The sequence below is a fragment of the Cucurbita pepo genome, chromosome LG02, assembly GCF_002806865.2.
Source record: "Cucurbita pepo subsp. pepo cultivar mu-cu-16 chromosome LG02, ASM280686v2, whole genome shotgun sequence".
Taxonomy (NCBI): Eukaryota; Viridiplantae; Streptophyta; class Magnoliopsida; order Cucurbitales; family Cucurbitaceae; genus Cucurbita; species Cucurbita pepo.
This window is the reverse complement of record NC_036639.1, coordinates 13,563,879-13,589,982: the sequence shown is the minus strand read 5'-3', so window position 1 is coordinate 13,589,982 and position 26,104 is coordinate 13,563,879. Positions and strand designations below refer to the sequence as shown.

Below are 26,104 nucleotides of genomic sequence, written 5' to 3'. Positions count from 1 at the left end.
CTTTTTTAGAGAGAGAAAAAGAAGGAAAGAGAGACTAGGGCATTACTTTCTCAAATTCCAAAGTAATTTGAACAGAAACAATGGTTTTTTTAGAATTTTCTTTTGAGAATTGCCCGTTCAAGAGGTCTACTTTTTTGTTCTTCTTCTGTTGCCAAAATGGATTATTTACAGAGAATCTTCTCAAGTATTGGAAGCAGAAAGGGAAAGGAAGAAAGAAAACAAATAAGGATCTAAATCAATTCCCATCTTAGAACAAACCATCTAATTGAAAATTTTGAAAAAAAAAAAAAAAGAAATTTGAAGAAAGTTCCCTTTCTGATTAGAGCTTAAGAGACAAGTCAAGCTTCAATAACTCATCTTGTTTAGCCTTCATCTTCAAGTGACTGAAACCGCCACCACCGCCGCTGCCACTGCCGCTGCTATCCCACCAGAACCCTTCGAGCGGCGGCGGCGTTTCCGTCGTAGAGAATTTTTTCACACCGTCAAACCTTGCAGCTCCTGTGTTTGACGTAATGCATCTAAGACTTCCGATGTGGGAACNTTGTTCTATTGTACTATGCAATTATTTGATCTATACAATTATTCTCAAAACTAGATCGTAACGTGTAGGGAAGCTCATCAAATAGAATAAACCAGTTTAGTTATTCTTAAAACTAGGTTGTAACGTAAAGTACGTGTAATTATATACCTAAGCCCATGGCTAGCCGATATTGTCTTCTTTGGGCTTTCCCCTCAAGGTTTTAAAATGCATCTACTAGAGAGAGGTTTTCACACCCTTATAAAATGGTGTTTCGTTCTTCTCTCCAACTAATGTTGGATCTCGCAATTCACCCCCTTTCGGGGCTCAGCGTCTTCGCTGACACTTGTTCCTTTCTCCAATCGATATGAGACTCTTCAATCCACCCCCTTCAGGGCCCAGCGTTTTTGCTGGCACACCGCCTCGTGTTCATTCCCTTCGGGGCTTAGCCTCCTCGCTGGCACATAATCCGATGTCTGGCTCTAATACCATTTGTAACTACTCAAGCCAACCGCTAGCAAATATTATCCTCTTTGGACTTTTCCTTCCGAACTTCCCTTCAAGGTTTTAGAACGCGTCTACTAAAGAGAGGTTTTTACATCCTTATAAAAGAGTGTTCCGTTCTCCTCGGTAGAACGCGTCTACTAAAGAGAGGTTTTTACATCCTTATAAAAGAGTGTTCCGTTCTCCTCCCCTACCGATGTGGACAGTACGAATAATGAAAGACATTGAAATTCAACTTAAGAGATGGTTAAGCTTTCAAAATTGGAACTTTTTCATCGCCCACATTTCTCTTAGTGTATGCGTGTGGATCCATCTTAATTATAATGTCCATAAAAGCATGAATGAGAAATTTCCTCCAACACCTATACTTCAAGTCTAGCAACTTGTACTAGTGGGAACTTGCTGCATCGCTATCTATCACTACCTTTTTTAGAGAGAGAAAAAGAAGGAAAGAGAGACTAGGGCATTACTTTCTCAAATTCCAAAGTAATTTGAACAGAAACAATGGTTTTTTTAGAATTTTCTTTTGAGAATTGCCCGTTCAAGAGGTCTACTTTTTTGTTCTTCTTCTGTTGCCAAAATGGATTATTTACAGAGAATCTTCTCAAGTATTGGAAGCAGAAAGGGAAAGGAAGAAAGAAAACAAATAAGGATCTAAATCAATTCCCATCTTAGAACAAACCATCTAATTGAAAATTTTGAAAAAAAAAAAAAAAGAAATTTGAAGAAAGTTCCCTTTCTGATTAGAGCTTAAGAGACAAGTCAAGCTTCAATAACTCATCTTGTTTAGCCTTCATCTTCAAGTGACTGAAACCGCCACCACCGCCGCTGCCACTGCCGCTGCTATCCCACCAGAACCCTTCGAGCGGCGGCGGCGTTTCCGTCGTAGAGAATTTTTTCACACCGTCAAACCTTGCAGCTCCTGTGTTTGACGTAATGCATCTAAGACTTCCGATGTGGGAACTCCCCTGCGGCAGCCTCCCAATCGCCGGTTGTTGATCAAGCGGCTGCCGTGACCACCCACTGTGACCATAAATTCCCGACGACCCAATTCCAGAAACATGAAAAGAAGAAGGCTTATGAACCATGGAATGAGCCTGAATTCCAAGCGACCTACTAAACGATCCATGAAGATGAAGAGAAGGCAAATTCGAATACCGATGAGCGAACCCAAAATTCGACCCCGACCCAACCCGGTGAGTCCTCTTCGCCAAAGTTCTCTCACGTTTGTGAGCATTTTGGTGCCCCCCAAGAGCCTGAGAACTGTAAAACTTCCTCTGACAATAGTTGCAAGAGAAAACCCTCGGCTCTGTTTCTGTATCAGTTGGCTCTGCAGCCAAATTGGCATCGAAACAGTCGATTAGATTGAGTTCCGGGTTGGACCCATGATCGGAATCATTGTTACAGAGGCTGAGATCAAAACCCAGTTGAGAATTTGGGTTAATTTGGTCTGTTGCTTGATCCTCTTTTGGACATGGTGGAGAAGACTCTGAAGCAGAGATGATCGTTGAAGATTCAGAAGGGGATGGCTCTGATATGGGAAGATACATCGAAGGAGGAAGAAGAACAAGAAAAAAAAAAAAAACACAGTAGAGAGAGAAACAAGAAGGAGAAGAAGAAGAAGAAGAAGAAGAAGAAGAAGAAGAAGGTTATGGATATGGCAATAAATGTAGTGGTTGTCGTTGTATGTATAGCAGAGAAATGGCACTGTTTTACAGTTAGAAGTTCTTTATATAGCAAGTGAAGCTAATGAGAAGAACAGCCTTTCTTTTCATGTGTTTTGGCGCCTCTTCCTTAAAGTGTTTTCACACATATCCCCACTCTGTCCCCATTTGTTTTTTTTCTCTCTTTAGATGTCATCTGGTCGGAGCCTCGTGTTTATTCACTCCCCTCAAACTTAAAACTTTAGGTACTTAAAACAAATTCTTTCGAATCATAGGGACTAAATACAAAACTTGTAATCTACGTGAACCATTTACACGTATATATTCATGATAACTCTTTTAAGGATTTAGGTACAAAATTGAAATTCCAGAGAGTTTAGGTCCTTGTAAGAAACTTTTTGGATTAGAGGGACTAAATAAATATAAATTCAGAAGGTGTAGTTTAGCTAAAAGATTTATATCTGGAGGATTTATGATAATTTTTGTACACTGAAATAATTTTACAAGACAGCTACTTAACTTGTATTATATTGTCTATCTCGGAGGACTTTAATATCCTAGGTAAGTAGCTCATTGGAATTGACCTTGTACTATTATAGTGCTTTTAATTTCTTTTTTCCACTTACTTCTAATAATTGAGTCTCGAACCGTTCCTATTTTGTTATAATATCTAAAGTTTTTAAAAAATACAATTTTAAACTTTAATTATTATTATTTAAGAAAAACAATTACTTACTATTTCTAATAACATTAATTTTAAAAATATATTTAAATTTTTTAAATGAAAATTTAACGACAAAGAAGATAATAACCTTTTAAAAAGTGAATTTAAACAAAATTGAAGGGCTAAATTATATATATATATATATATATATATTTTTTGAAGAAATTTAATGTCACATCCATCGTTTGAAAAGCAATGACATTAATTTGTGTGTCTTCAACCATTTGCTAAGTATTTGAATTTGGACATTATAATTATCATTTAGCATCTTCTACACATTGCATCAAATCAACTCAAAATCAATTATTTTGTTGCCTTAATCAATCAACTTCATTACAACTTGAAACCATTAAAAAATTTCGAATTTTTCTTTTTTCTTCCTAAATTAATCTACTATCCAAATCTTAATTTTAATTCATGTTTTTTTTTTTACTAAATGGAGAGAAAACTTTCGATTCTTAGATTATACTTATGATAAAACAATTCAAAGTTTAAAATAAAACGACATCATACATTATTCTTGTAATAAAACAGCTAAAAAAAGCCAAAACATAAAAGATTCTCAAAGATGGTAAAGATTTGCCTATTGTCGAAGGACAAAAGTTTGAATTTTCCATCCTCAAAAGACGGTAAGATGGTTCAATACATAAACATTCCGAACTTATATAAAACATGATTCAACTCAAACATAGCTTAACTCGAACAGTGAAATATTTATTTATTTTTCTTTTTAAATTGGTTTCAAGGGTTTGAATCTTCGTGGTTGTAGCCTAGCAAGTCATGTCGTTTAATTTATTGACCTAATTACATTCGTGATATCTCCCTATCNCCTAAAAAAAGCCAAAACATAAAAGATTCTCAAACACGGTAAAGATTTGCCTATTGTCGGAGGACAAAAGTTCGAATTTTCCATCCTCAAAAGATGGTAAGATGGTTCAATACGTAAACATTCCAAACTTATATGAAACATGATTCAACTCAAACATAGCTTAACTCGAACAGTGAAATATTTATTTATTTTTCTTTTTAAATTGGTTTCAAGGGTTTGAATCTTCGTGGTTGTAGCCTAGCAAGTCATGTCGTTTAATTTATTGACCTAATTACATTCGTGATATCTCCCTATCTTAACCAAAATTTATTTTATAATTTTATTTAGAAACCTCCAATAAATAATTCATTAAAGTCTAATTCCTACCATTTTTAAAATTCAAATAAATCCAAATTAATAATAATAAAAATAAAAATTGCATATGCATAAAATAAAACTTAGATTATCCCAATTTTTAATTTAAATATTAAATGTGAATATCCTTTTTTTTCTATTATTTTTTTAATTTAAGTATATTATAATCTTTTACCATGTGAATTCAAATCATTGAACTCGGTTTACTACAATTTTACGAGTATAATTTCAATAATTTAATTATAATATTTTAATTAGCGTTATTTTAAAAATAACAAAATGCTAATTTAACAATTTAATAATTTAATTCCAATATGATTTCAACTAAATTTAGAAGCCAATGGGACCTCCCCACGTGTGAATAGCAAATGTGGTTTGTCCTTGTGCCTTCTTCAAAAAGGTGACAAATGGCCGACAATTGGATTGAAATTTTATATCAAATTACAGAGAAAGTGAGCCAATTTTTTTTTTAAAAAAAACACATAAATAAATTTTATTTATGCATAATCTTCCTCTTACATCAAATATTTATGAAATTGCAAGACTACATCTCGGTCGAAGAGAGGAACTAAACATTCCCTACAAGGGTCGGGAAACTCTCCCTAATAGGATTGTTTTAAAACTGCAATACGGAACGGGCTAAAATGAACAATATCTACTAGTAATGGACTTGAATGAACAAGTAACTAAATCGTGATCGTGTTGGANTCTTAACCAAAATTTATTTTATAATTTTATTTAGAAACCTCCAATAAATAATTCATTAAAGTCTAATTCCTACCATTTTTAAAATTCAAATAAATCCAAATTAATAATAATAAAAATAAAAATTGCATATGCATAAAATAAAACTTAGATTATCCCAATTTTTAATTTAAATATTAAATGTGAATATCCTTTTTTTTCTATTATTTTTTTAATTTAAGTATATTATAATCTTTTACCATGTGAATTCAAATCATTGAACTCGGTTTACTACAATTTTACGAGTATAATTTCAATAATTTAATTATAATATTTTAATTAGCGTTATTTTAAAAATAACAAAATGCTAATTTAACAATTTAATAATTTAATTCCAATATGATTTCAACTAAATTTAGAAGCCAATGGGACCTCCCCACGTGTGAATAGCAAATGTGGTTTGTCCTTGTGCCTTCTTCAAAAAGGTGACAAATGGCCGACAATTGGATTGAAATTTTATATCAAATTACAGAGAAAGTGAGCCAATTTTTTTTTTAAAAAAAACACATAAATAAATTTTATTTATGCATAATCTTCCTCTTACATCAAATATTTATGAAATTGCAAGACTACATCTCGGTCGAAGAGAGGAACTAAACATTCCCTACAAGGGTCGGGAAACTCTCTCTAATAGGGTTGTTTTAAAACTGCAATACGTAACGGGCTAAAACGGATAATATCTACTAGTGATGGACTTGAATGAACAAGTAACTAAATCGTGATCGTGTTGGAACGGTGTTTTAAGTGTGTTTGAACTGAATTGAACGAAAAGAAAGGAGATGCTATTGGGTAAGAGTGCACTTTGCTTTTATAAAATGTCATCCAATGGGAGAGAAAGTCCAATGTATATGATTTTTTTTTAGCATAGCTTTCTTAATTTTTCTTCCAAAAATCTTTGTGTAGATTTTCTTTGTCCACTTTTAGGTTGTGTAATTGATGAGTTAATTAAAGTGGTTCACTAATATATATTAAAGTTATTGTTCTGTCCGTAAGATGTCAAATTAAATCAATTAATACGATTTATTAATCTAATAAAACCATTGAACTTGAACATATTCTATCTAAAATATCACGTCCAATCTTTTTTAAGACTTGTGAAATGATGTCAGCTCACTTGTGAACCAATAAAATCTCGCTTTAGCAGTCAACTTTGACTTCAACGGTTCGAGTGTTCTATCGTTATATATTTATACAATGCTCGTTGTCAATAGAATAAAGTTTATACAAATAGTGGTGGGATTGATTAGGTAAGGATATAGAAATCTCTTACCGGTAGACGCGTTTTAGAAACCAAGGTTGAAAAGAAAAGCTCATAAAGGACAATATTTGGTAACAGTGGGCTTGACTGTTATAAATAATATAAGAACCAGACACTGGGTGGTGTGCTAGCGAGGACTCCAGGCCATAAAGGTGGTGGATGCTGGGCTCTGAAGGGTGAATTGTGAAATCCCATATCTATTGGAGAGACAAACGAATGTGAATGAGGACGCTAGGCCCCAAATGGGTGGATTATAAAGGTGTGTAAACCTCTCCCTAATAGACGCGTTTTAAAAATCATGAGTGAAAGCTCAAATAGGACAATATTTGTTAGCAGTAGACTCGAGCTATTACACACTAATATTAATAATTTAAAAATAAAAATAAAAAACTTCGGTTTTTGTTGACTTGGATGTCGAATAAGCATAAGTTTGTAAAGTCGAATTTGGGGAAAGTGTTTGTTCGAGGAAGCAAGCAAAGAATAAAGTTTGAAATGACTAAGGAAAATGTTAATTGGGACCAAAACTATATGCTTTTAGCTTTTGGTTCAAATATTATTATGTTTATTTATTTATTTTTATATATTATTTAGTTCCTAATTTTCCATTAAAAAACTATTTAAATTGAAACCTTGGGCTTAGAAAAAAATCTCAATGGCCCAATATAAAATAATTGGGCCGAACACTTAAAAGGCCCAAACTACAATTTTCGTGAGGATTTGGGCTTAGAAAAAGTCCAGACAAATATTGGGCCCAAATTCACGCAAGTGACGACAAACCGGCAACGGCCTTTGACGACGACGTTTCATGAAGAGCTTGAAGCGATTAGAATAAATAGAAGTCAACTAAAAATTTCAGCGGTTGACATATAATGGGGCTCACCGAAGAGCCATAATGCAGAGTTTTAAAATGAGAACGCCGTAGAGGATTTGAATTTTTTTTTTTTTTTTTTTTTCCCTTTCCGGAGGATTACAGATTACGCAAAATTTGCCGGTTGATTTTCGGACGATCTGTCTCGTCTCTGAACGAATCCGTTTCTCCGTCCTCTAAAGGGAAATTTCACCAATCCATACAAAAAGAGGAGGATTTGAAAAGATTCGAGAAGAGAGGATTCGATTCGCAGAAATTGGCCCCTGTTTTTGTTTCTGATCGATAAATTGATGTCCATATCCATGGAGATGCCTAGCTCGTGGGATGCTCTTCGCAAACAGGTTTGAATCATCAATTTTTTTCGTCTCTTTTCGGTTTTTGGATTCTGTTTGTCTTACTATACTCATTTTTCTCGATTTGGTTGTATGTTTGGCCCTATTTCTGATTGTCGGTGACCTTGAACATTGCCGTTTGAGAAATGATGATTACGAGCGGTTTTCATTGTGTGTTATTTGAGGAATCAGGAAAGATTGATGGTTTGACTTTTAGGTCGTGATCTATAGCTGTTTAGGTTCGGCGATTGGCTAGTTTTGAATTTGGAGGATCGGGTTTTGGAATTTGAGATGTAATTATGGTCTTGTATTCTTGAGCGGGTTCTGTTACAATGACATTGTTGAAGCCGTTAATCGCAGGATTATAATTGTCGGCGCAATTCTTGTATGCTTCTTTATGCTATCTGTTTTTCTGGAAATAATAAGATACTCTAATTTTAGGAGGGCGTTGTCTGTCTCGCCAATTTTATCTCACTTCTTTTGCACGTATGAGAAATTATGTTTTTTGTCTCATCTCCAATCTTTGATTTCATTGTTGTAGTGATAATGTTTGTTATGTGCTTACAGGCAAGGAAACTTGAAGCTCAGTTGGATGAGCAGATGAATTCTTTTCGAAAATTGGTTTCAACAAAAGTTTCTACAAATGTTGATGCTGCAGAAAATGATGTTGAATCTGGGATAGAACGTTTGTTAAAGCAGCTACAACAAGTGAATTCGCAGATGCAAGCTTGGGTCTCATCTGGTGGTTCTGAAATGGTTTCCCATACCTTAACTAGACATCAAGAAATTCTTCAAGATCTTACGCAGGTATGTCTTAATTTTCTTTTTCTACTAGCAATGTGGATCTTTTCGCATTATAAGGGAGGAACTGCTATCGAGTACTTCGTTTTGTTAATTTTTGTCTCCTTCCAATTCATTCTGTTGATTTTTTTTTTTAGATAATCATGTTTTGAAGATTTTCCTTAACAACAGTGAACTCATGGATTTGGTTTGGCATTTCTGTAATGATAGGAACATGGGGTGTGTATGGTAGGTGATTCAGAAACAAGAATATAGAACACAAGGGATTTAATTGAAATCAGTGTTTCATTCCATGTTTTTACTGTTGTTGAATATAGATTTTGAAAACACTAAAAATGTATAAATGTTGATTCAAGTACTATTTTCAATGAATTTAATAAATTTGAAAACAAGAAATTGAATTGAATAAGATACCACATATGTTCTTATTTTCCCTTATTTTGATGATCTCTGCCCTCTAATTAGTGATATTTTTGAATGTGAAGAGTGGTGAGAATGAGGGTAACCATTGGACCTCTTTAGGCTCATTTGTGAGACCTGGTCTATAATTACTCTATAGGAAGCATCAAGCTAAGCAGATAGACATAGTCCAGCTTCTGCAAGTTCCTTTTCTTTTGATCTTCATTTTTTGCTACAATTCGGTTGTGAATATGTCTCATATGGAATCTTAGACCAAGTTTTGTCGATTTAGTGCAGGAGTTTTATCGTCTTCGCTCCGGCCTCAGAGCCAAGCAAGAACATGCTTCACTTCTAGACGACTTCAGGGAGTTTGATCGTTCAAGACTCGAATTGGAAGATAGTCCGGGTTCTTCAGAACAAGCTCTTCTAAAGGAGCACGCATCTGTTAGCCGTAGCACAGGACAGGTATTTCTATTTATGTCATAGTTTTTTGCATGAACACCATTATACTCAACGTGAAGGTTTGGTTTTGATATCTTTGACCAAGTTTCGTTTTTGAAATGGTTTTTTGACATTTATGTATAAGTAATCATGTTCAGCAACCTGTCATTTATTTTCAGTTTAGTAAACAGCTACTTACATATTGGAATCCGGCATCTGGGTTTTTACTGAATTTCGTATTATAGATGGATAATGTGATTTCACAAGCTCAAGCAACCCTAGGTGCACTTGTCTTCCAGCGATCGACCTTCGGTGGCATCAACTCAAAGCTCAGTAACGTTAGCAGTCGCCTTCCATCCGTAAGTGATTCTATATATATATTTACGAGTTTTTTCGATCGGTAACACAAATAGTTCTCAACTCAAATAGTTGCTAAAATGAGATTTCATACATGCATAATAGATCTGGTGGAAAGAATTTCGATTCCGGATGAAATAAGACAATGATGAATTAAAAAAAAAAACATCCGACACTTTTTTTTCTTAAAGTTCAATGATACGTAGATTGGAGGACTCAAATTTTTAACCTTTTAGTCGAACATATAGCTTAAGCAGTGGCATAAATCCTTGTTATGTTGTATTCAAATGGTGAATCCATTTGATTGATATAATTTGAATGATGATCCAGGTAAATCATATTCTTGGAGCAATAAAGAGGAAAAAGTCAATGGACACAATCATACTCTCCCTTGTGGCGTCCGTATGCACATTTCTTATCTTTATCTACTGGTTGACCAAGTGAGTTGTGATTATGTTCTTGGAAACCGTGTTGAAGTTGTTATGTGCTTTTGTTGTTTCCATACTCTTTACAGGGTCCATCTTATCTTTTCTTATTGACTCTATCTGTAACAATTTTTACCTCAGTAATTCATTAAATATTCTTCATATTGTCGTGTCGCTGTACATTAATCCCTTGTCGGGTCGGGGTGTCATGGAGTGTATGTAATATCAATAATGTAGATGCCTCGCTTGGAAACCGAAGTGGATAAAATACTCATGTATTCTACGTTATAGAGTAGAACTTTAAACTAAAGAATGTACAGTTACATTAAAGAACGACTATGCATAATAGTATAGTATATGTTCAAACACGTATGTCTATAATTTCAATTATCTATATTTAGTCATATCGGGTGCTAGAATTATTCACTGGAGTGAGCACAATGTGGCTATGTGGCTACTCATCTCTTAACAAATCCTTGGATCCATATTTTCTCATATGCCTATAACTACAATTATCTATATATATGTATGTTTGGATTACTTTCTATATGTTTTCGGGATTGATAGATATGATTCATTATAGAACAAAATAGAATTGTGAATTAGTTTGTTTGCAATTAATGTTCATATCAATTTCGGTATAGTTCAATGGATAAGACACTCATCATCCTTGTTAAGGATGATAATTTTAATTTCAGTAGTTGATTGAATAAGATATATAACTTCGTATTTATTAAAAAAAATATATGATTTAATAAATAAATAAAAAAAAGTAAAAATATTAATTTTGAAAATTTGAACAAAATATAAATGAAATAGCAAATTAAAGCGAAGCATCGAACCAAAAAGAGAGGGAAACCAGAGCGCGAATGGACGACGACGAAGATCCATGGTTTGCTCCCGACAAGCTCTACCACTTCCTTCTCTGCTTCACTCTCACCGTCTTCTTCGCTGCATTGGCCACACTGACACGGTATCCATTCATCCGCCGCCATTCAATTATGATTGGATCCGTTCTTTCTCTTTTCGCCGGAGCCGCCAAAGAGGTCGCCGACGAACTCGGCTTCTTCAAGTCAGCCGGAGCGTCTACCAGGGATGCTGTTGCTGATCTCGTCGGCGTTTTGATCGCTTCTTTTTTTCTTCACGCTCTCAGATTCTCGATCCGCAGGGGTGGCGGCAAAGAAGCTAGCCCTAATCGAGACATTTTAATGGTCTAAGAGGCTTGGTTTTTCGAGTACTTCTGTACGAAAGTGAACGGTTTTACTTCGATTTAGGACTTAGTCCTTTGTGGCGATTTTGAGAAATGGAGGGATACGTTGGAGGTGAATTGAACTTCTGTGTTCTGTTTGAGAATGTGGTTTAATTTTTCTCATTTCGGATCAATGTTTGAAATTGGGTTATAAATTATACACTAACTGAGATTCCATGGCATGATTGGTTGAGGTTACTTCTTTTTTGTGTTGTGAAGAAATATTAAACTTCATTTACTGTGCTACGTATATTCGAAGGTGAGAATTGTAAATTAGAAAAAAAAAAAGGTATAGTTTTATGCTTAAAGTACTGCATTTCATGATCAGCGATGTGTTTAATTACTGAGTTAGCGATGTGTTTGATTAGATTTTCTGAGCTGGTTGATTGCAGTATAGAATCAAAGGATCTTCATGGTTTAGCTCATTTTTTCCTTCCCATTTTGAGTAGTGTAAACATGATATCCCATCCTCCCTGACTGAAATCCACACTCGTTTTTATGATAATTAAAATGCTGTAGAGTCAAGTAGTTATTTCATGAGATTAGTAAAAGTGTATATAAGCTTACCAAGAACTTATTGTATAGAAAAGAACACAGATTATGTGGTTTTCTGGATGTTGCCCCAATTGATTTTACAAGTCAACTTCTATTGCTTCATTTCAGATTACAAGATAATTCTTGGGAGTTTCTTTTTCATTGTTAAAAACTGGAAATCCTTTGTATCATCATACACAAGACCGATATCTGAACCCAGTCTGTCGACGCTGTTCTGTCATGTATTTACTACCAATAATTCATTTGGTTTTCCATCTTATTGTTCTCTTATGATCTGTATGATCACTCAACAATCTAATGATCATCACGTTTTTCAGGTTATATAGGTAGATCGGGCGAGGGAGCTGTCGTCATCTTCGAAAGCTTCTTGCAGTGGAAGGCAAGCGTGCATCGCCATCTTGGTCAGGCAACTTAATTGCAGTGTAGATTCCAGCTCCACATAATGTCCCTAGTATGGGAGCTGTGAGGTAAATCCATATGGCTCTAAAATTGTTTGCAGCAATGGCTGGCCCCAGTGTTCTCACTGGATTCATTGAAGCTCCAGTCGTTTCCCTATAGCATGATCAAAATGAAAAGCTTTTAGTTTGTTCCTTGTTTGGTGAAGGTGGTGGTGAAATTGTTCATAAGATGCTCTAAATTTCAAACTGTTTCCTCTTCAAAACTGGAGCCACTTAGTTGACATCTACTTAACTAGTTCTAATTGCATCATACAGGAGGATCCACATTTTTTTCTTTGAAGAACATGAATGAACTTGGTTAACCAATTATACTGTTTTACACACTCAAAATCCACACACTAGAAAAAGAATAAATCATGAGCTCTAATACAGTCAACTCAACACATTTAGCGAAATACAAAGTGTTAGCTCAAGAGTATGATTGCCCTTGTCCAATAATTTAATGGGATTGTTTGAACATACCCGGCGATGAGGACATTGAGCATGACTGTTGCTCCCACCGCGATTCCCGCCAACTCTCCCACCTGCATTTTCTTTTCATATTCAATCCCAAAACTTTATTTATTCATGCTTGTAATAGATAACCTTTAAAAAAATTTAAGGACTACTCAGAATATTAAGAGCTTAGGATTTGAAATAATTTAGTGGATCCTTAGATATGTTAAAGACTTTTTTAGTAGTGTCAAGGAAGAAATAGTTTGGTAAATCCATGTATAGCTCCTCAGTGAATCAAAAGACATCAATTATCATCTTAAAAGGTCGATAATTCAATTCTCTACTCCATAGTTGTTGAACTCAAAAGATTTTAAAAATAATAATAAAAAAGAAATTGTTCTATGTTTTAACTTGCCAAATGATTTCAAAATTAGAATCTTGAAATAATTTATTAATATCTTGTCTAGTTTAATTGTTCCTAGGTTAGCTTGGTGTTACTTCATTTTTTGTTTTAAGGTTTTGAATACATAGATTTTAACTTAGTTTTAGTACATTGAGCATTATTACTTGCACGTTGTATGGATAAAAATAAAGCTTATTTTTTTTGTGTTTTTATTGAAGAAGGAAAGAGAAAAGAAGAGGTACTTACAGCCCGAGTATCGGTGGCAACGGCGGTAATGACAAACATGAGGTTGAAGCTAATGATAAACTCAAGAGCAAAAGCTTGAGAATATCCACATGAAGGAACAGTCACTCCTCCACCCATAAAGGGATCAAATATCCATTTCAATGCAAATGACGCACATAGAGAAGCTACTATTTGAGCTCCAATATACACCGGCACCTGCAAAAGGCATATCAGAAAAGCTCAAAAGATTTTAAGCAACTTTTTTGAAGTTAAAAGATTGAATGCCATGGAGATGTCATGGCGGCTACCTGCTTCCATGGAAAGTGCTTTAGTGCAGCGAAAGCAATGGTGATGCCTGGGTTCAGATGGGCTCCGGAGATGTGGCCGGTCGATAAGATGACAACCATCACTGCCATGCCTGTGGAGGCTGCTAGGCCAATGAGCGTTTCAGTTCCTTGTATCTTTTGGTTCACGATAGCAGTGGCAGTTCCAGCAAAGATGAGCATCAGAGTGCCAATGAACTCCGCTCCAACCTATTGATATAGCTTAACTGGTTAAGGTACATATCTTAAACTAAAGTGTTTGAGATCCATATCCTTCCGCCCAAAAAAATCTCAATTTTAAAAATTTAGAAAAATATTTGAAGGAACTCTTCTTGAATATCACTCTGTTTTAGGAATCCTTTTGAATATAAGACACTAAGGGGAAGACAATTTTCTTCTTCTTCCTTTACACCGTTGAAGTTGAAATGAAAAATTAGAGGGTTAAAATATAAAGTGACATTGAAAAGAGATGTGGGTCGGTGTAAAGTTTTGAACTTTAGCTACCGAAATGACCTTTCCTTGTAGGGTTACCTTCCTTGCAAGTGAGACTTTAGATAAGCTTCCTTCTTCGGTGCCCCAATCATTAACATTGAAGGAGATGCAGCTCTTGAGAAGAGACCTTTTACCATTCTCACTTCCATGGTGATTCCCCTTGTGTCCTCCAAACAGTGGGGCTCCGGGCGTCCCCGGCGTCACAGGCGAAGGAACTTCCTCTGTGTCCATAACTTGAAAGCTTGATAGAAGAAGAAAGAGTGGGAACAAAGAAAGGTAAACTTTTTTCAATTTGGTTTTGGGGTTTGTCCCTTTGTCTTTGGAGAGTGAACTAAGCTGAATGATTGATTATTTATAGAAGAAAATTGGTTGACTTAAGAGAATCCCAAGACAAAAAGAGAGAGAACATAAGTCACTGGCTGTTAATAAATTGGTCCTCTCTCATCATAGTTTTGATTTTTTTATTTGCATCTTCAAAGTTTTTTTTGGATTAGTTTAGTTATAATTGAGCTGATATCACAGATTTGATATTTAATAATCATTGTACATCTCTCAAATGCCATTATTACATTGTTGCCTTCAATAATATGGATCTTCTAAGATCACTTGGATATTATTTCCTATGATCTGATCTGAAATCAGGTATAACGATTCGATGGAATGCTATAGTTCTAAACAATCCTTTGGATGATGATTTTTGTTCTTGAGTCTATGAATTTTCATGATTAGATTTGGTTTTTTTTTATTTAAATGTTCGAAATTATTAGAAAAGACAAACTGTAACGTGGCAAACACTTGTGCACGTTGAATGTATGATTTCATTACATGTTGATATTCAAGGCTATATAGAAAGTAGACATAAACCAATATTATTTGAGCTAACATGTGCCTTTTTGTCTTAGAAAATCAAGACATGTGTGCCTCAGAAGGGTAAGAAAACATTACATGTGCCTCTGAGGTATAACAAATGAGATGTCTCCCTCATCCATTCATTCACCCCTCCTTGTCAATGGGAGCAAATTAAGGCTACTAGCAATCAGCTAGCAACTAGCTAGGGCAGCTACGGGAAGTTTCCTCGGGCTCGGGCGACCGAATAAACAAAGAAAATCGGTCGTTTAGGTCAGGGATGGTAATTCTAATGAAGACCATAAGGTATGTACACAATACGAACTATTTGATTCATAAAATATTGTTTCGAACACATGAATGGTGGTATATGATGAAGTATCCTTGAAGCTCTTTAGCTAATTAGTATTTTAATCTCCTATTAATTAAAACAAGTATAAGATTAATAAACTATGGAAGGTGATGCAGAGAATCTCTTAATTTACAAAAAAAACTATTTATATTTATGCCATATTTGTTTGTTTCATAAATATTGTTCTAAGGTAGGTTGGTTTCGATCCATTGTTTCTTAACTTAAATTTATTAGTCTTCTTTTTCATGTTAATTATAATATTTTTGGTACGAGGACGACCTCGTAACAATAAAGAGAGCATCATAATACCATAGAAATATAGAGAATCAATACAAAAAGTTACAGTGTCAAGATGCTGAAAGTAGTGCTTCAACGCAACAACGTTTTGAAAAACAATCTAAAGCTTACAAGCACAAAAAGTTATAAGGGTCCGACTTATTTACGAGTTAGGTCAAAATAACATAATTCATATATATATATTGCCCAGCAACAAGGTTTTTTTGGACAGAGTGCGATGTTAGCCTTTCTTCTTTAATAAATGTACAATGAGTATATTGAGTTTTTAGGGTATGACCTCGAGGGTTTATTTCTTGTATTGAAGGGATTGTGTACTTTGTTTATTTCCAATGAACAATAGCTTTTGTTAGACTATTGAGGGTCCGACCTAATTCGAGTTTGGAGCGAACTAGGTATAGCCTTCAACATCGTTCTCTTTTTTTGTATCTCTTTTATTATTATTTATGACTTAACTTAATTGGAAATAGATATTCTAACTTATTGCTTCCACGTATATTTTTCCTCCCGACATGTGCGTTGGTAGCATATATATTGTGAGGCTAAAATGACTTACTTTTTGCCTAAGAAAGATGCTTGTTTAAAGCATGGTGAGTGTGTTCAATACAAAAGCATCAATATTTTATAGATAAAATTAAGCCTTCAAATTCTTCAAGTGTTTGAATTCTAACATTCAATTAAGATTATTCCAAAATTAAAGAGAATTATTAATCAAAATCAAATCAAGAGAAGTGGGGAAGAACCCTAAAAAAGTTGAAGTAAGATAGAATATGAATAGGTGGTATATATTTGGGTCCATGTGTGACCTAAAAATGCCTTAATCTTCAAAGTTTCTCCCAATTGGGTGACAAAGAATTTCACATCTTTCAATCTTCTTTCGTCATCATTATTCACTTCTCGAACTTATGCTAAAAATTTGAATAATTATTAGCTAGCTCGAATCCTTAATTGAGATATTTAATTTGAAGAAATAACACAATACCATTAAGAAAAAAAGACAGTTGGAGGTTTCAATTCCCTTCACCTCACCTCCATATATTGTTGAAAAAAAACAAAAAGAATGACATTGATATTCATACAAGGAATACGGCGCAAAAGGGGCTCGAAGGCTTGTTAAGGAACTACTTCATGCTTTGTGACAAGAAAATTATAGTTGGGGGAAGGGAGGTCAAAGTTGCAAAAGAGGCTCGAAGGCTTGTTAAGGAATTACTACTTCATGCTTTGTGACAATAAAATTATAGTTGGGGGGAGGTCAAAGTTGAAAAAATGGCGACGAAACGACCTTTATTATCGAACCATGCCGCTTAAGTACTTCTTGTTGTATTGATCTGCAACTTTGGACAACGATTGTATCGTAACTGGAAATCCAGGACCCATCTGCACATCAAAAAGAATAATGAATTGCTTCACTATTTATTAGACATTTAGCAGTTGCCTTAGCAGCATGAAGCATAGAATATCTTAAAGTTGCAGAGAAGCTAAGCTCTAAGCTCGTCTATTATCACAATGTTTGTCGACAAAAACTTTCAAGATCCATGTTCATCAAGTTTGAAATTAGAAACTAATGATTGAGTAACTTTGAGTATTGTATAATATCCTAGTAGATTCCTGAGGGATTTTGACACAATCATTTTAGCTGAACTCAATGGTTTTATCACTATGCCCCATATGAAATGTGGACACTGCAATGAATGGAACAAGGTTTATAAGAATTACCGTGCTACATATGTGGAAGGAATTTACATATCCAGCATATTTTGAGGCTGCAAGTAATGACAGCATATTTTAAGTTCAGTCACAAATAAACTTGCATTGATTATTGGATATTCATCCAAATAAGAGAGAACTTGCCTTTTTTCAAGCCTACAGGCTTCGCAAGCAAAAGAGCATTCACAAATGCACCGATATTTTCTCGTAAGGACTCTTCTGAATGACTCACCTGCAAGAAATAGTTTAGGGTATGTTCCTAGAAAGTTTTATTCAGCTTCCAACAGCTCAAGCACACAACTATCAGATATTGGCCTGTTTAGACTTTCCCTTTCGGACTTCCTTTTAAGGTTTTTAAGACGTATCTGCTAGAGAGAGGTTTCTACACTCTTATAAAGAATGCTTCGTTCTCTCCAATCGATGTGAGATCTTACAATCCACCCCCCTTCAGGGCCCAGCGTCCTCGCTAGCACAACGCTGCTTAGTGTCTAGTTCTGATACCATTTGTAATAGTCCAAACCCACCGCTAGCAGATCCTTTGAGCTTTCCCTCAAAGTTTTTAAAACGCGTCTGCTAGGGAGAGGTTTCCACATCCTTATAAAGAATGCTCCGTTCTCCTCTCCAATCGATGTGGGATCTCACAATCGACCTCCCTTTGGGGCCCAGCGTCCTTGCTGGCACACCGTCCGGTGTCTAACTCTGATACCATTTGTAACAGTCCAACCCTACCACTAGCAAATATTGTCCTCATTAGGCTTTCCCTTTTGGGCCTCCCCTCAACGTTTTTAAAATGCATCTGCTAGAGAGAAGTTTTCACACTCTTATAAAGAATATTTCGTTCTCCTCTCCAACCGATGTGGGATCTCACATTCACCATGTTGATTCCTCGTAAAAACAAGCAATATACGTTCAACTAAATTGATTTTTACCTTCCCAAGCCCCACATGAACAATAGACGTGGAATCCATTTTAAAGTGCATGTGACCTTCTCTTGCTTTCTTTAAAGCCCTTTTGATATCACTGGTCACAGTACCTAACTATACAATATATCAGCAAATCTGAGTTCATTTCAATTTCTAAGCAACCAAGCACCATAGAAACAGAGGATTATGGGCTCACTTTAGGATCTGGTAGCAATCCACGCTGTCTCAAAATCTTTGAAATCTGAACAGTAATTAAGATCAAACTTTGAGTAAGCTTTTTTATATAATATTCTGTAAGCAGCCATCAGCATAGAACAGCAGAACAAACCACAAAAATTTAAAATTCTATACACCTTTCCAATGCGCCTCATCATTTCAGGGGTTGAGAAACACTTATCAACATTGAATTTCCGACTGGCTGCATACACAGAGTTAGAGAAATGAAGTCCCAAACATTGATTAGCTACATATTCAAGTTTGATCATCAAACTAACAGGACTAACTAGATTTTGTAAAGCTTTTGATCATTTTTTTCAATGACAATCCTAGAGAATATAGAGAGGCCTTAAAAGGGATTAGTTTCGTTAAATTTGGTGAAATTGAAATTTTAAGGATAAAATAGACTCGTTGAGTCGAGTATAAGTACAAGAACGAAAATGAAATTTTCCCTAATAACAAAAAGGAAAACCAACAGGGTCAATTCTTACTTGCAATTTCTCCTATAAGTTCAAGGCCGCCGACAATATCGGCTCCTGCAGCCCTTGCTTCCTCAGCGTCAGCCCCTTCAGCAAAGAAGGCTACTCTGACAGTCTGAAAAGTAATGTATTTTTTTTCTCAACATAGTAACTATAATATTGAGTTCCAATGTGACATGCTCATTCAAACAAAGTTCAGATGCTACCTTCCCAATGGAATGGGGCAGAGTCATGTTACCCAGAACTTGCTGCATTTCATAAAAAAGAAAGATATGAATGCAAACAATATTGCAGTGGAAAAAAATATTGTCAAATCTACCTAGAATATCACAGAAAGAACCAGCCACCCACAATATTTGTTACAATCGGTTTGGGTTTGGGCCGTTACAAATGGTATTAGAGCCATTCACCGAATGTTGTGAGGCATTGGTTAGAGTAGGGCTAGACCCTCTCCATAGTAGACGCGTTTTAAAATCGTGAGGTTGACAGTGATACGTAACAGGTCAAAGAGGACTATCTGCTAGCAGTGAGTTTTTGTTGTTACAAATGGTATTAGAGCCAGACACCGGCCAGTGTGCCAGCGAGGATGCTAGGCCCCAAAGGGAGGATGGATTGTGAGATCCCACATCGGTTGGAGAGGGGAACAAAACATTCTTTATAAGGGTGTGGAAACATCTCCCTAGCAAATGCGTTTTAAAACCGTGAGGCTAATGACGATACATAACGAGCCAAATCGGACAATATCTACTAACAGTGGGCTTGGGCTATACAATAACTATCAGGCTATACTACATCTAATTGTATAATATTAAATTCTAAGCAGGCGGTCATCTTAGCTTGAACTCATTCTCAGTCATTCTCTCTAAGCTACTCATTGACATGGCTATTATTGAACAAAAAGGCGCCAGAATAAACAACCGATCGTCCAAACAATGAATCAGACAACCAAATCATTCGTATATATGCCGTGTAAAGCTACTTCGATAACTCTATTGCACACACTAGTGCAGCTGCAAGGCCAGCTTCAATCAAAACAAACAACACTTGCCACATTCCAATCACCCAGTGAGTAAGAAAATTGTGAGGTTTCTTTTGTCCCCTAAAACTCCATTGTTCCTAAGCTAGTAACTGAATCATTCAAACTCTATTCCTACTGAGAGATAACAATCCATGAAGTACAGAGATAATAGGCACATTACCATTTTCCTGGCATCGACCCCCAATCTTGCATGTGCTTCAACAGTCTCATCAAAATTCCGCTTGGTACTAGCCTGAACTTAATTAGAACAAATTAAAATTAAACAATGAGCCATTTCATAAGTTATAATCTACCACTTCAATGTTCATATTATTCATCACTGTCGGAAAACAGCTTTCGATTCTCTAGAAACGCCCTCGGTAGAGAAATTCGTGGTGAAAAATTAAAATCATAAGCTTAAACACTGACCTTCACTTGACGGATTGCATCCATCAAATCAAGAACCACCTTCTGCTCCTTTTTCTCAACCTTGATCAGCATTGGAAATGGAGCAGTAACTTTATCTTCTTCCGAAGCCCTAAAAACCCTCCTCCTCCACTGCTTCTCCGCCTCAATTCTCTTCCTCTCCTCCTCCATTTGCGCACTCTCCACACTCTCTTCTCCTTCGCCCGCGGCCGAAACCCTGTCTTCTGGAAGCGGAGCAACTCGCGACGGATAAGACACCGGAGCTATAGATGGAGTATCCTTCATATAGCGAATATCCTCGCGAGTCCACGACCTCCGACCCTCCGGGCTTGGAGGCGGCCGTCGGGGAGGCGGAGACTGGGTCGATTCTGGGGAATCGAGGTCCTGAGCGGATTGGGGCTTGGGCTTAATGGCGTAGGAGACGGGCTGAATAGGAGCGGAACGAGAGGTGGAAGTTTTTGGAGAGGATTCATTGGGGGGAGAATCAGGATCCGGGCTGGATTCGGATTGAGAAGAGGAGAGGTATCGGTGAAATTGAAGAAATTGTGGAGGTGAAAGAGAAGGGGGTTTTGGCAGGCAATGGCCGCGAGAGTGAGTGAGGATGAGCTTCAGCACTGCCATTGATGGATTGAAGCTCGAGAAAAAAGAAGAGCAGAGGACAGAGGTTTTAGAGGTTTAAGTAGGAGGTCGCTGCCAAATCTCTCGGTTTAAAAAACCGGGTCGGGTCGGGTCGGGTCGGGTGTGGAATTCAAAAAATGTATATTGTATAAAAATTAAATGGACAACCCATATGTTTCTCTTTGTTTTGTTGGTCCTTCTCATTTATCGTGCAGAATATATGAGCTATGTAACAACCGAGTAAAGGAGAGATACATGAATGAACTGAGATTATATGTAACAGTCCAAGTCTATCGCTAACAGATATTGTCTTTTTGAGCTTACCCTTAAGGTTTTAAAATGAATCTGCGAGGGAGAGGTTTCCAATGCAAGCCCCACTAACAGATATTGTCCAACCAATGCAGGATCTTACAATTCATCCCCTTAGAGACCCAGCGAGTGAGCACACCACCCAGTAACTGTCTCTAATACCATTTGTAACAGCTCAAGCTCATCGTTAACAAATACTGTCCTCTTTGGACTTTTTCTTCTGGGTTTCTCCTCAATATTTTAAAACGTTGTCTGCTAAGGAGATGTTTTAAAATGAGTCTACTAGGGAGAGGTTTCAAGTCGTGAGGATAGAATAATTAAGAAGACTTAAAAGAATTGAAAGTCACCACCTAGCACCCTTTCGGTAACTCAATCATAGGAACTCCATGATTCATCTGTGGGGGTAGTCTTCACTCTTACAAGCGATGATCAAGTAACATAGTCATGTTACAGTAAAATGTTGAGGCTATCCGGTATCCAACCCGAATTTCAAATCTTGATCCATATCTAACCAACCTCGGGAAATGGAAGGAATGTTCTATCTTAGTTGCACAAGTAAAGTGGTGGTTAACTTGTTGTTTGACTTTGAGAGCTTCTTAGCTATAATGTTGTTGTGGGTAATGAAAAGAATAGCTTGAGGTGGCTAACTATAATGAATTCATCATTCAAATTCTTTATTTCTACCCTAATTTTTCTTCATTTAAGTCAAAAGTCAAATTCTTTGTCAAATTTTGGTATATTTTTCTCAAAAGTAGATGAATTATTATTCAAATTTATCATTAATTTACCCAACCCTCCACACCCACAAGATTACTGTCCTTTACAATGTCTCGAAATTTCACGACATGTCGAAGAGAAAAACGTCTAAGCTATATTTTTAAGGGGGAAAAAAAGTCAATATGACGTTTTCTTCTAATAATTTAATATGAGTTTGGTAAAGAAAGAGTTGAAGTTGGAGTCTTGAGCTTGACGACACCTACCTCATTGAAATTCTAAGTGTCGTATGTCGCCATTCTCTATTGAACGACAAGCTTGATTCCTTTCACACATACAAAAAAAAAAAAAAAAAAAGCCTTTTATGGTATCTGCGTCGCTTCTGGTTTATGTATTTTGAGTTTCGTTTACTCGAGATCTACCTTAATTAGACCCTGAACGGTTCTACTCTAATACTATTTGTCGATGTTATAATATGAAATGGTAAAATAATTAGGTGGTAGTAGGTGCATGAATTGTGGGAGTTCTTGTAAAGCCCTTTCCTTTTTTGCCTTATAAAACCAAAACCAAATTGCTTACTCCTAACGCTCTCATTTATTCCATTCTCACCCATTCAAAATGCCACTTGCCGCCGCAACCGCCGCCGTAGCTTCCGGCCAAACAGTTTGTGTCACCGGTGCTGGTGGCTTCATTGCCTCGTGGCTCGTGAAGCTCCTTCTCCAAAAGGGTTACAACGTTAGAGGCACTGTCAGAAACCCAGGTTGGTGTCTTGGTCTATGTTTTTTTTTTTTTTTTTTTTTTTTTTTTTTTTTTTTTNAGGTGATTCGAAGAATGCTCATTTGAAAGAGCTTGATGGAGCTAAGGAAAGGCTAACGTTGTATGCTGCTGATCTTCTTCATTTTGAGAGCCTTAAAGCCGCCATTCTCGGCTGTGATGGTGTTTTCCACACTGCATCACCTGTAACCGATGACCTTGTAAGTGAAGAAATTATTCAATGAGACTATCACAACGTGACTATCTTTGAATTTAGTAGTAGTTTAACATTTACGACGATGTGTATCGATAGGAAAAAGTGGATGAAGCAATAATTGGAACGAAGAACGTCATAATGGCGGCGGCTGAGGCCAACGTCCGACGGGTTGTTTTCACATCGTCGATTGGGACCGTGCACATGAACCCTAATCGGAGCCCGGACATAGTGGTTGATGAGTCTTGTTGGAGTGACCTTGACTTTTGCAAAAACACTAAGGTAAGCAACTAGCATTTTTAACTTTTGCCTCTTTCCCAAAATATATTTTTGTTGTCTTTTCCCCCTCTTTTATTTTAATTTTTTATTTATAAATTTATCGAGTTTAATTAAAGATCGGAGTAAAACAATAAAATAATAGAATAGGTGATAAAAATTGAATTTGTCCTCTCTGGGCTTTCACTCTCGAGAAGAGAAAGGAGAGATTTCCACACCCTTATAAAAAAAATGATTCGTTCTCCTCTTCAATCGACGCGGGATCTCACAATTTACCCCTCTCGAGGCCTAGTGTTCTCACTGGCACCCTTATAACATTCTTTACAAGGATGTGAAAACATCTATGCAGTAGACATTTTAAAAAGGGAAAGTCCAAGGAGGATAATACATGTTAGCGGTGGGTTTGGGCTGTTACAAATGGTATCAGAGTCAGTTATCGAACGGTGCGATATGTCACAATCGCACTTTTAATGACAGCAGACTTGCGATTATGCGGCACTCATTTTCCAACGACAAGTGAGCTAAGCCAATTCGTTCTTGCGTCGCCTACGGCCAAGCGACGTATGCTCGAGCCTCTGGCCTCGGTTTTAAGAGAAGGTTTTAGAAAGCAAGGGCAAAGAGAGATTTTCGAAAAAGACGTTATATAAGCAAGCAAGAGAGAAATAACAACGGCTTACAGTATATAACCTTGGGTAGGGAGAAGTTGACAACTAGTCGTATCCCCCTGTGCTACATTAGCCATTTCATGTCTAGATATGATATTTCTGAAACGTCATACTCCCTAAAAATACAAAAGTAAAACACTAGAATATGAAAAGACATAAAGGGTTGGGCTTGTCATGGGCATGCGGTCATGGACAACACGTCTTGGACGAGCATGACCGTGACACGAGGCACTAGTCGGAGTAAGGCTAGACCCTCTCTATAACATACGTGTTTTAAAATTGTGAGACCGACAACGATATATAATAGAACAAAGCAGACAATATCTCCTTGCTGGCGTTGTGCCTTACCCTCTAATCTATGTTGATTGCATATTGGACAGAACTGGTATTGCTATGCAAAGACAATAGCAGAACAAACAGCATGGGCAATGGCAGAAGAAAAAGGGGTTGATCTAGTGGTGGTGAATCCAATGTTGGTGCTTGGACCATTACTACAACAAACAATAAATGCAAGTGTAGTTCATATAATGAAGTATTTGACAGGGTCAGTCAAGACCTATGTGAATGCAGTTCAAGGTTATGTTCATGTTAAGGATGTTGCAAAGGCTCACGTTTTGGTTTACGAGACTCCCTCAGCCTCCGGTAGATACATTTGTGCCGAAACTATGCTTCATCGCGCAGAATTGGTTGAAATTTTGGCTAATTTGTTTCCCGAGTATCCCGTTCCTACCAAGTAAGTTTAAATCTCTCCTTCTCTAAGGATCAAAAGTGTTAATTTTAAACCGAAAAATATCGAAAGATTCGAAATTATAATTAGGCATTTGTGTGTTGATATGGTATGGTAGGTGCTGTGATGAGAAGAACCCTAAGAAGAAAGCTTACAAATTTAGTGTAAAAAAGGTTAAGGACTTGGGCATGGCCGAGTTCATACCTGTGAAGCAATGCATATATGAAACTGTGAAGAGTCTTCAAGAGAAGGGTCATCTTCCAACTCAACCTCGTCAATCTATGTCATTTTGATAGTCGACGTTGGCACCATAGGGCTACACGAGACGCTCGTCGTCATTGTTCACCTAATCTTTCGTAAAAAACCTCTCACGCCATGTTATCATCATCATCATGAGTTGATACAGAAGTTATCTATTAGTGAACTCTTTTTTTTTTTTTTAGTAATTACCTATTTATTTTTATCATGATAGTCATGTATTGGAGTGGCTCGGTTTGACTAATAGGTGTCAATTCCTATCTAAAATCTACAAAAACTGTCTCACATGTACTTCAAAAGTTTGATGCTTTTCGGTATTTTGTCACAAGGGGTCGTAAGTTGGAATAGTCCAACTCTACTCACTGGGCGTCAGTTCCTATGAATTGGATTAAAACTCATCAAGAATTCTAACCGTTTTAGATCTCTCAGGTACATATTCGAGGTTATTGATCGTGTGTGCATATCTAACCCTAACAAAGGGTCACTATACTCGATACTCAACATTTTCAAACTTTTTTTATTTTTCCGATAAAGGTAAGGGAGGAAGATTATATTATATATATATATATATATATATATATATATATATAATAAATAAATATAAGAAAATGTAGGATATAGGCAGCAAAATTGACTCATAATACTTTAATGGAAATTTCGGCGAAATTAAATGGAATTAGGTCCAGTTTGTCGTCTAGTACGGCCACTTAGGGGTGTGGTGTTGGTCAAACAAAGACTGCTGACCGTTGAAATTCCCGCCTTTCTACCCGCCTAACTCAAACTCATTACACATAACCCTCATTTTAAATTTAATTCTATTATAGGTTGTATTAGGTTATTAATTATTATTTTATAATATTATATTATATTATTGTGAAATCCCAAGAAATACAATATTATCCGCGGTCAACTTTGACGGTTATAAATAGTATTAGAGTCAGACACTAGACAG

General features: G+C 36.3%; 6 protein-coding genes across 13 annotated transcripts; 3 read left to right on the top strand and 3 right to left on the bottom strand.

The window, feature by feature from the left end:
• Nucleotides 1–109: 109 nt before the first annotated feature.
• LOC111787918 (zinc finger protein 3-like) lies at nucleotides 110–2,883 on the bottom strand. Of its 2 annotated transcripts, XM_023668014.1 has the most exons (2): nucleotides 1,978–2,883; nucleotides 110–532 (listed from the first exon to the last, which is right to left on the bottom strand). In XM_023668014.1, the coding sequence occupies exons 1-2, from the start codon at nucleotides 2,569–2,571 to the stop codon at nucleotides 320–322; spliced, it is 807 nt and encodes a 268-aa protein (XP_023523782.1). In that variant the 5' UTR covers nucleotides 2,572–2,883; the 3' UTR covers nucleotides 110–319. The 2 variants fall into 2 exon arrangements, with proteins under 2 accessions (XP_023523782.1, XP_023523781.1); XM_023668013.1 differs by lacking the exon at nucleotides 110–532 and having other exon boundaries at nucleotides 1,555–2,881.
• A 4,629-nt stretch (nucleotides 2,884–7,512) lies between these two features.
• On the top strand, nucleotides 7,513–10,381 carry LOC111787489 (Golgi SNAP receptor complex member 1-1-like). 2 transcript variants are annotated; one of them, XM_023667462.1, is made up of 5 exons: nucleotides 7,513–7,803; nucleotides 8,362–8,601; nucleotides 9,292–9,459; nucleotides 9,681–9,794; nucleotides 10,123–10,381. In XM_023667462.1, exons 1-5 carry the CDS (start codon nucleotides 7,753–7,755, stop codon nucleotides 10,234–10,236), a joined length of 687 nt encoding a protein of 228 aa, XP_023523230.1. In that variant the 5' UTR covers nucleotides 7,513–7,752; the 3' UTR covers nucleotides 10,237–10,381. The 2 variants fall into 2 exon arrangements, with proteins under 2 accessions (XP_023523230.1, XP_023523231.1); XM_023667463.1 differs by lacking the exon at nucleotides 7,513–7,803 and adding an exon at nucleotides 7,998–8,179.
• Nucleotides 10,382–11,058: 677 nt separating this feature from the next.
• Nucleotides 11,059–16,265, top strand: LOC111788574. Of its 6 annotated transcripts, XM_023668950.1 has the most exons (6): nucleotides 11,059–11,539; nucleotides 12,130–12,242; nucleotides 12,339–12,488; nucleotides 13,536–14,101; nucleotides 14,391–14,633; nucleotides 15,260–16,265. In XM_023668950.1, the coding sequence occupies exon 1, from the start codon at nucleotides 11,087–11,089 to the stop codon at nucleotides 11,432–11,434; it is 348 nt and encodes a 115-aa protein (XP_023524718.1). In that variant the 5' UTR covers nucleotides 11,059–11,086; the 3' UTR covers nucleotides 11,435–11,539; nucleotides 12,130–12,242; nucleotides 12,339–12,488; nucleotides 13,536–14,101; nucleotides 14,391–14,633; nucleotides 15,260–16,265. The 6 variants fall into 6 exon arrangements, 4 of the variants coding, with proteins under 4 accessions (XP_023524718.1, XP_023524717.1, XP_023524715.1 ...); XM_023668949.1 differs by lacking the exon at nucleotides 12,130–12,242 and having other exon boundaries at nucleotides 12,348–12,488; XM_023668947.1 differs by lacking the exon at nucleotides 12,130–12,242.
• LOC111788573 (aquaporin NIP6-1) lies at nucleotides 12,097–15,349 on the bottom strand. Its single transcript, XM_023668945.1, has 5 exons — nucleotides 14,397–15,349; nucleotides 13,851–14,075; nucleotides 13,564–13,758; nucleotides 12,942–13,003; nucleotides 12,097–12,573 (listed from the first exon to the last, which is right to left on the bottom strand). The coding sequence occupies exons 1-5, from the start codon at nucleotides 14,586–14,588 to the stop codon at nucleotides 12,372–12,374; spliced, it is 876 nt and encodes a 291-aa protein (XP_023524713.1). The 5' UTR covers nucleotides 14,589–15,349; the 3' UTR covers nucleotides 12,097–12,371.
• A 590-nt stretch (nucleotides 16,266–16,855) lies between the features above and the next one.
• LOC111788572 (50S ribosomal protein L1-like) lies at nucleotides 16,856–21,263 on the bottom strand. The gene is made up of 10 exons (XM_023668944.1): nucleotides 20,622–21,263; nucleotides 20,374–20,445; nucleotides 19,381–19,422; nucleotides 19,187–19,289; nucleotides 18,833–18,897; nucleotides 18,676–18,720; nucleotides 18,486–18,593; nucleotides 17,701–17,788; nucleotides 17,566–17,612; nucleotides 16,856–17,226 (listed from the first exon to the last, which is right to left on the bottom strand). Exons 1-10 carry the CDS (start codon nucleotides 21,237–21,239, stop codon nucleotides 17,137–17,139), a joined length of 1,278 nt encoding a protein of 425 aa, XP_023524712.1. The 5' UTR covers nucleotides 21,240–21,263; the 3' UTR covers nucleotides 16,856–17,136.
• A 1,585-nt stretch (nucleotides 21,264–22,848) lies between these two features.
• Nucleotides 22,849–25,431, top strand: LOC111787892 (cinnamoyl-CoA reductase 2-like). Its single transcript, XM_023667987.1, has 5 exons — nucleotides 22,849–23,019; nucleotides 23,079–23,233; nucleotides 23,326–23,508; nucleotides 24,548–24,900; nucleotides 25,013–25,431. The coding sequence occupies exons 1-5, from the start codon at nucleotides 22,878–22,880 to the stop codon at nucleotides 25,185–25,187; spliced, it is 1,008 nt and encodes a 335-aa protein (XP_023523755.1). The 5' UTR covers nucleotides 22,849–22,877; the 3' UTR covers nucleotides 25,188–25,431.
• The last annotated feature ends 673 nt before the right edge of the window (nucleotides 25,432–26,104 follow it).

What these genes read in the sequence shown, in the direction of transcription:
- LOC111787918 (XM_023668014.1), bottom strand. Translation starts at nt 2,571, where the DNA reads ATGTATCTTCCCATATCAGAGCCATCCCCTTCTGAATCTTCAACGATC.
- LOC111787489 (XM_023667462.1), top strand. Translation starts at nt 7,753, where the DNA reads ATGTCCATATCCATGGAGATGCCTAGCTCGTGGGATGCTCTTCGCAAA. An exon ending in GGGATGCTCTTCGCAAACAG is followed by an intron (nt 7,804 to 8,361) that starts GTTTGAATCATC and finishes ATGTGCTTACAG; the next exon opens with GCAAGGAAACTTGAAGCTCA. An exon ending in TTCTTCAAGATCTTACGCAG is followed by an intron (nt 8,602 to 9,291) that starts GTATGTCTTAAT and finishes GATTTAGTGCAG; the next exon opens with GAGTTTTATCGTCTTCGCTC.
- LOC111788574 (XM_023668949.1), top strand. Translation starts at nt 11,087, where the DNA reads ATGGACGACGACGAAGATCCATGGTTTGCTCCCGACAAGCTCTACCAC.
- LOC111788573 (XM_023668945.1), bottom strand. Translation starts at nt 14,588, where the DNA reads ATGGACACAGAGGAAGTTCCTTCGCCTGTGACGCCGGGGACGCCCGGA. An exon ending in AGCACTTTCCATGGAAGCAG is followed by an intron (nt 13,759 to 13,850) that starts GTAGCCGCCATG and finishes TGCCTTTTGCAG; the next exon opens with GTGCCGGTGTATATTGGAGC. An exon ending in TTGCCACCGATACTCGGGCT is followed by an intron (nt 13,004 to 13,563) that starts GTAAGTACCTCT and finishes AAGAAAATGCAG; the next exon opens with GTGGGAGAGTTGGCGGGAAT.
- LOC111788572 (XM_023668944.1), bottom strand. Translation starts at nt 21,239, where the DNA reads ATGGCAGTGCTGAAGCTCATCCTCACTCACTCTCGCGGCCATTGCCTG. An exon ending in GGGTCGATGCCAGGAAAATG is followed by an intron (nt 19,423 to 20,373) that starts GTAATGTGCCTA and finishes TATGAAATGCAG; the next exon opens with CAAGTTCTGGGTAACATGAC. An exon ending in GATTGCTACCAGATCCTAAA is followed by an intron (nt 18,594 to 18,675) that starts GTGAGCCCATAA and finishes TATATTGTATAG; the next exon opens with TTAGGTACTGTGACCAGTGA.
- LOC111787892 (XM_023667987.1), top strand. Translation starts at nt 22,878, where the DNA reads ATGCCACTTGCCGCCGCAACCGCCGCCGTAGCTTCCGGCCAAACAGTT. An exon ending in ACTTTTGCAAAAACACTAAG is followed by an intron (nt 23,509 to 24,547) that starts GTAAGCAACTAG and finishes CATATTGGACAG; the next exon opens with AACTGGTATTGCTATGCAAA. An exon ending in GAGTATCCCGTTCCTACCAA is followed by an intron (nt 24,901 to 25,012) that starts GTAAGTTTAAAT and finishes ATGGTATGGTAG; the next exon opens with GTGCTGTGATGAGAAGAACC.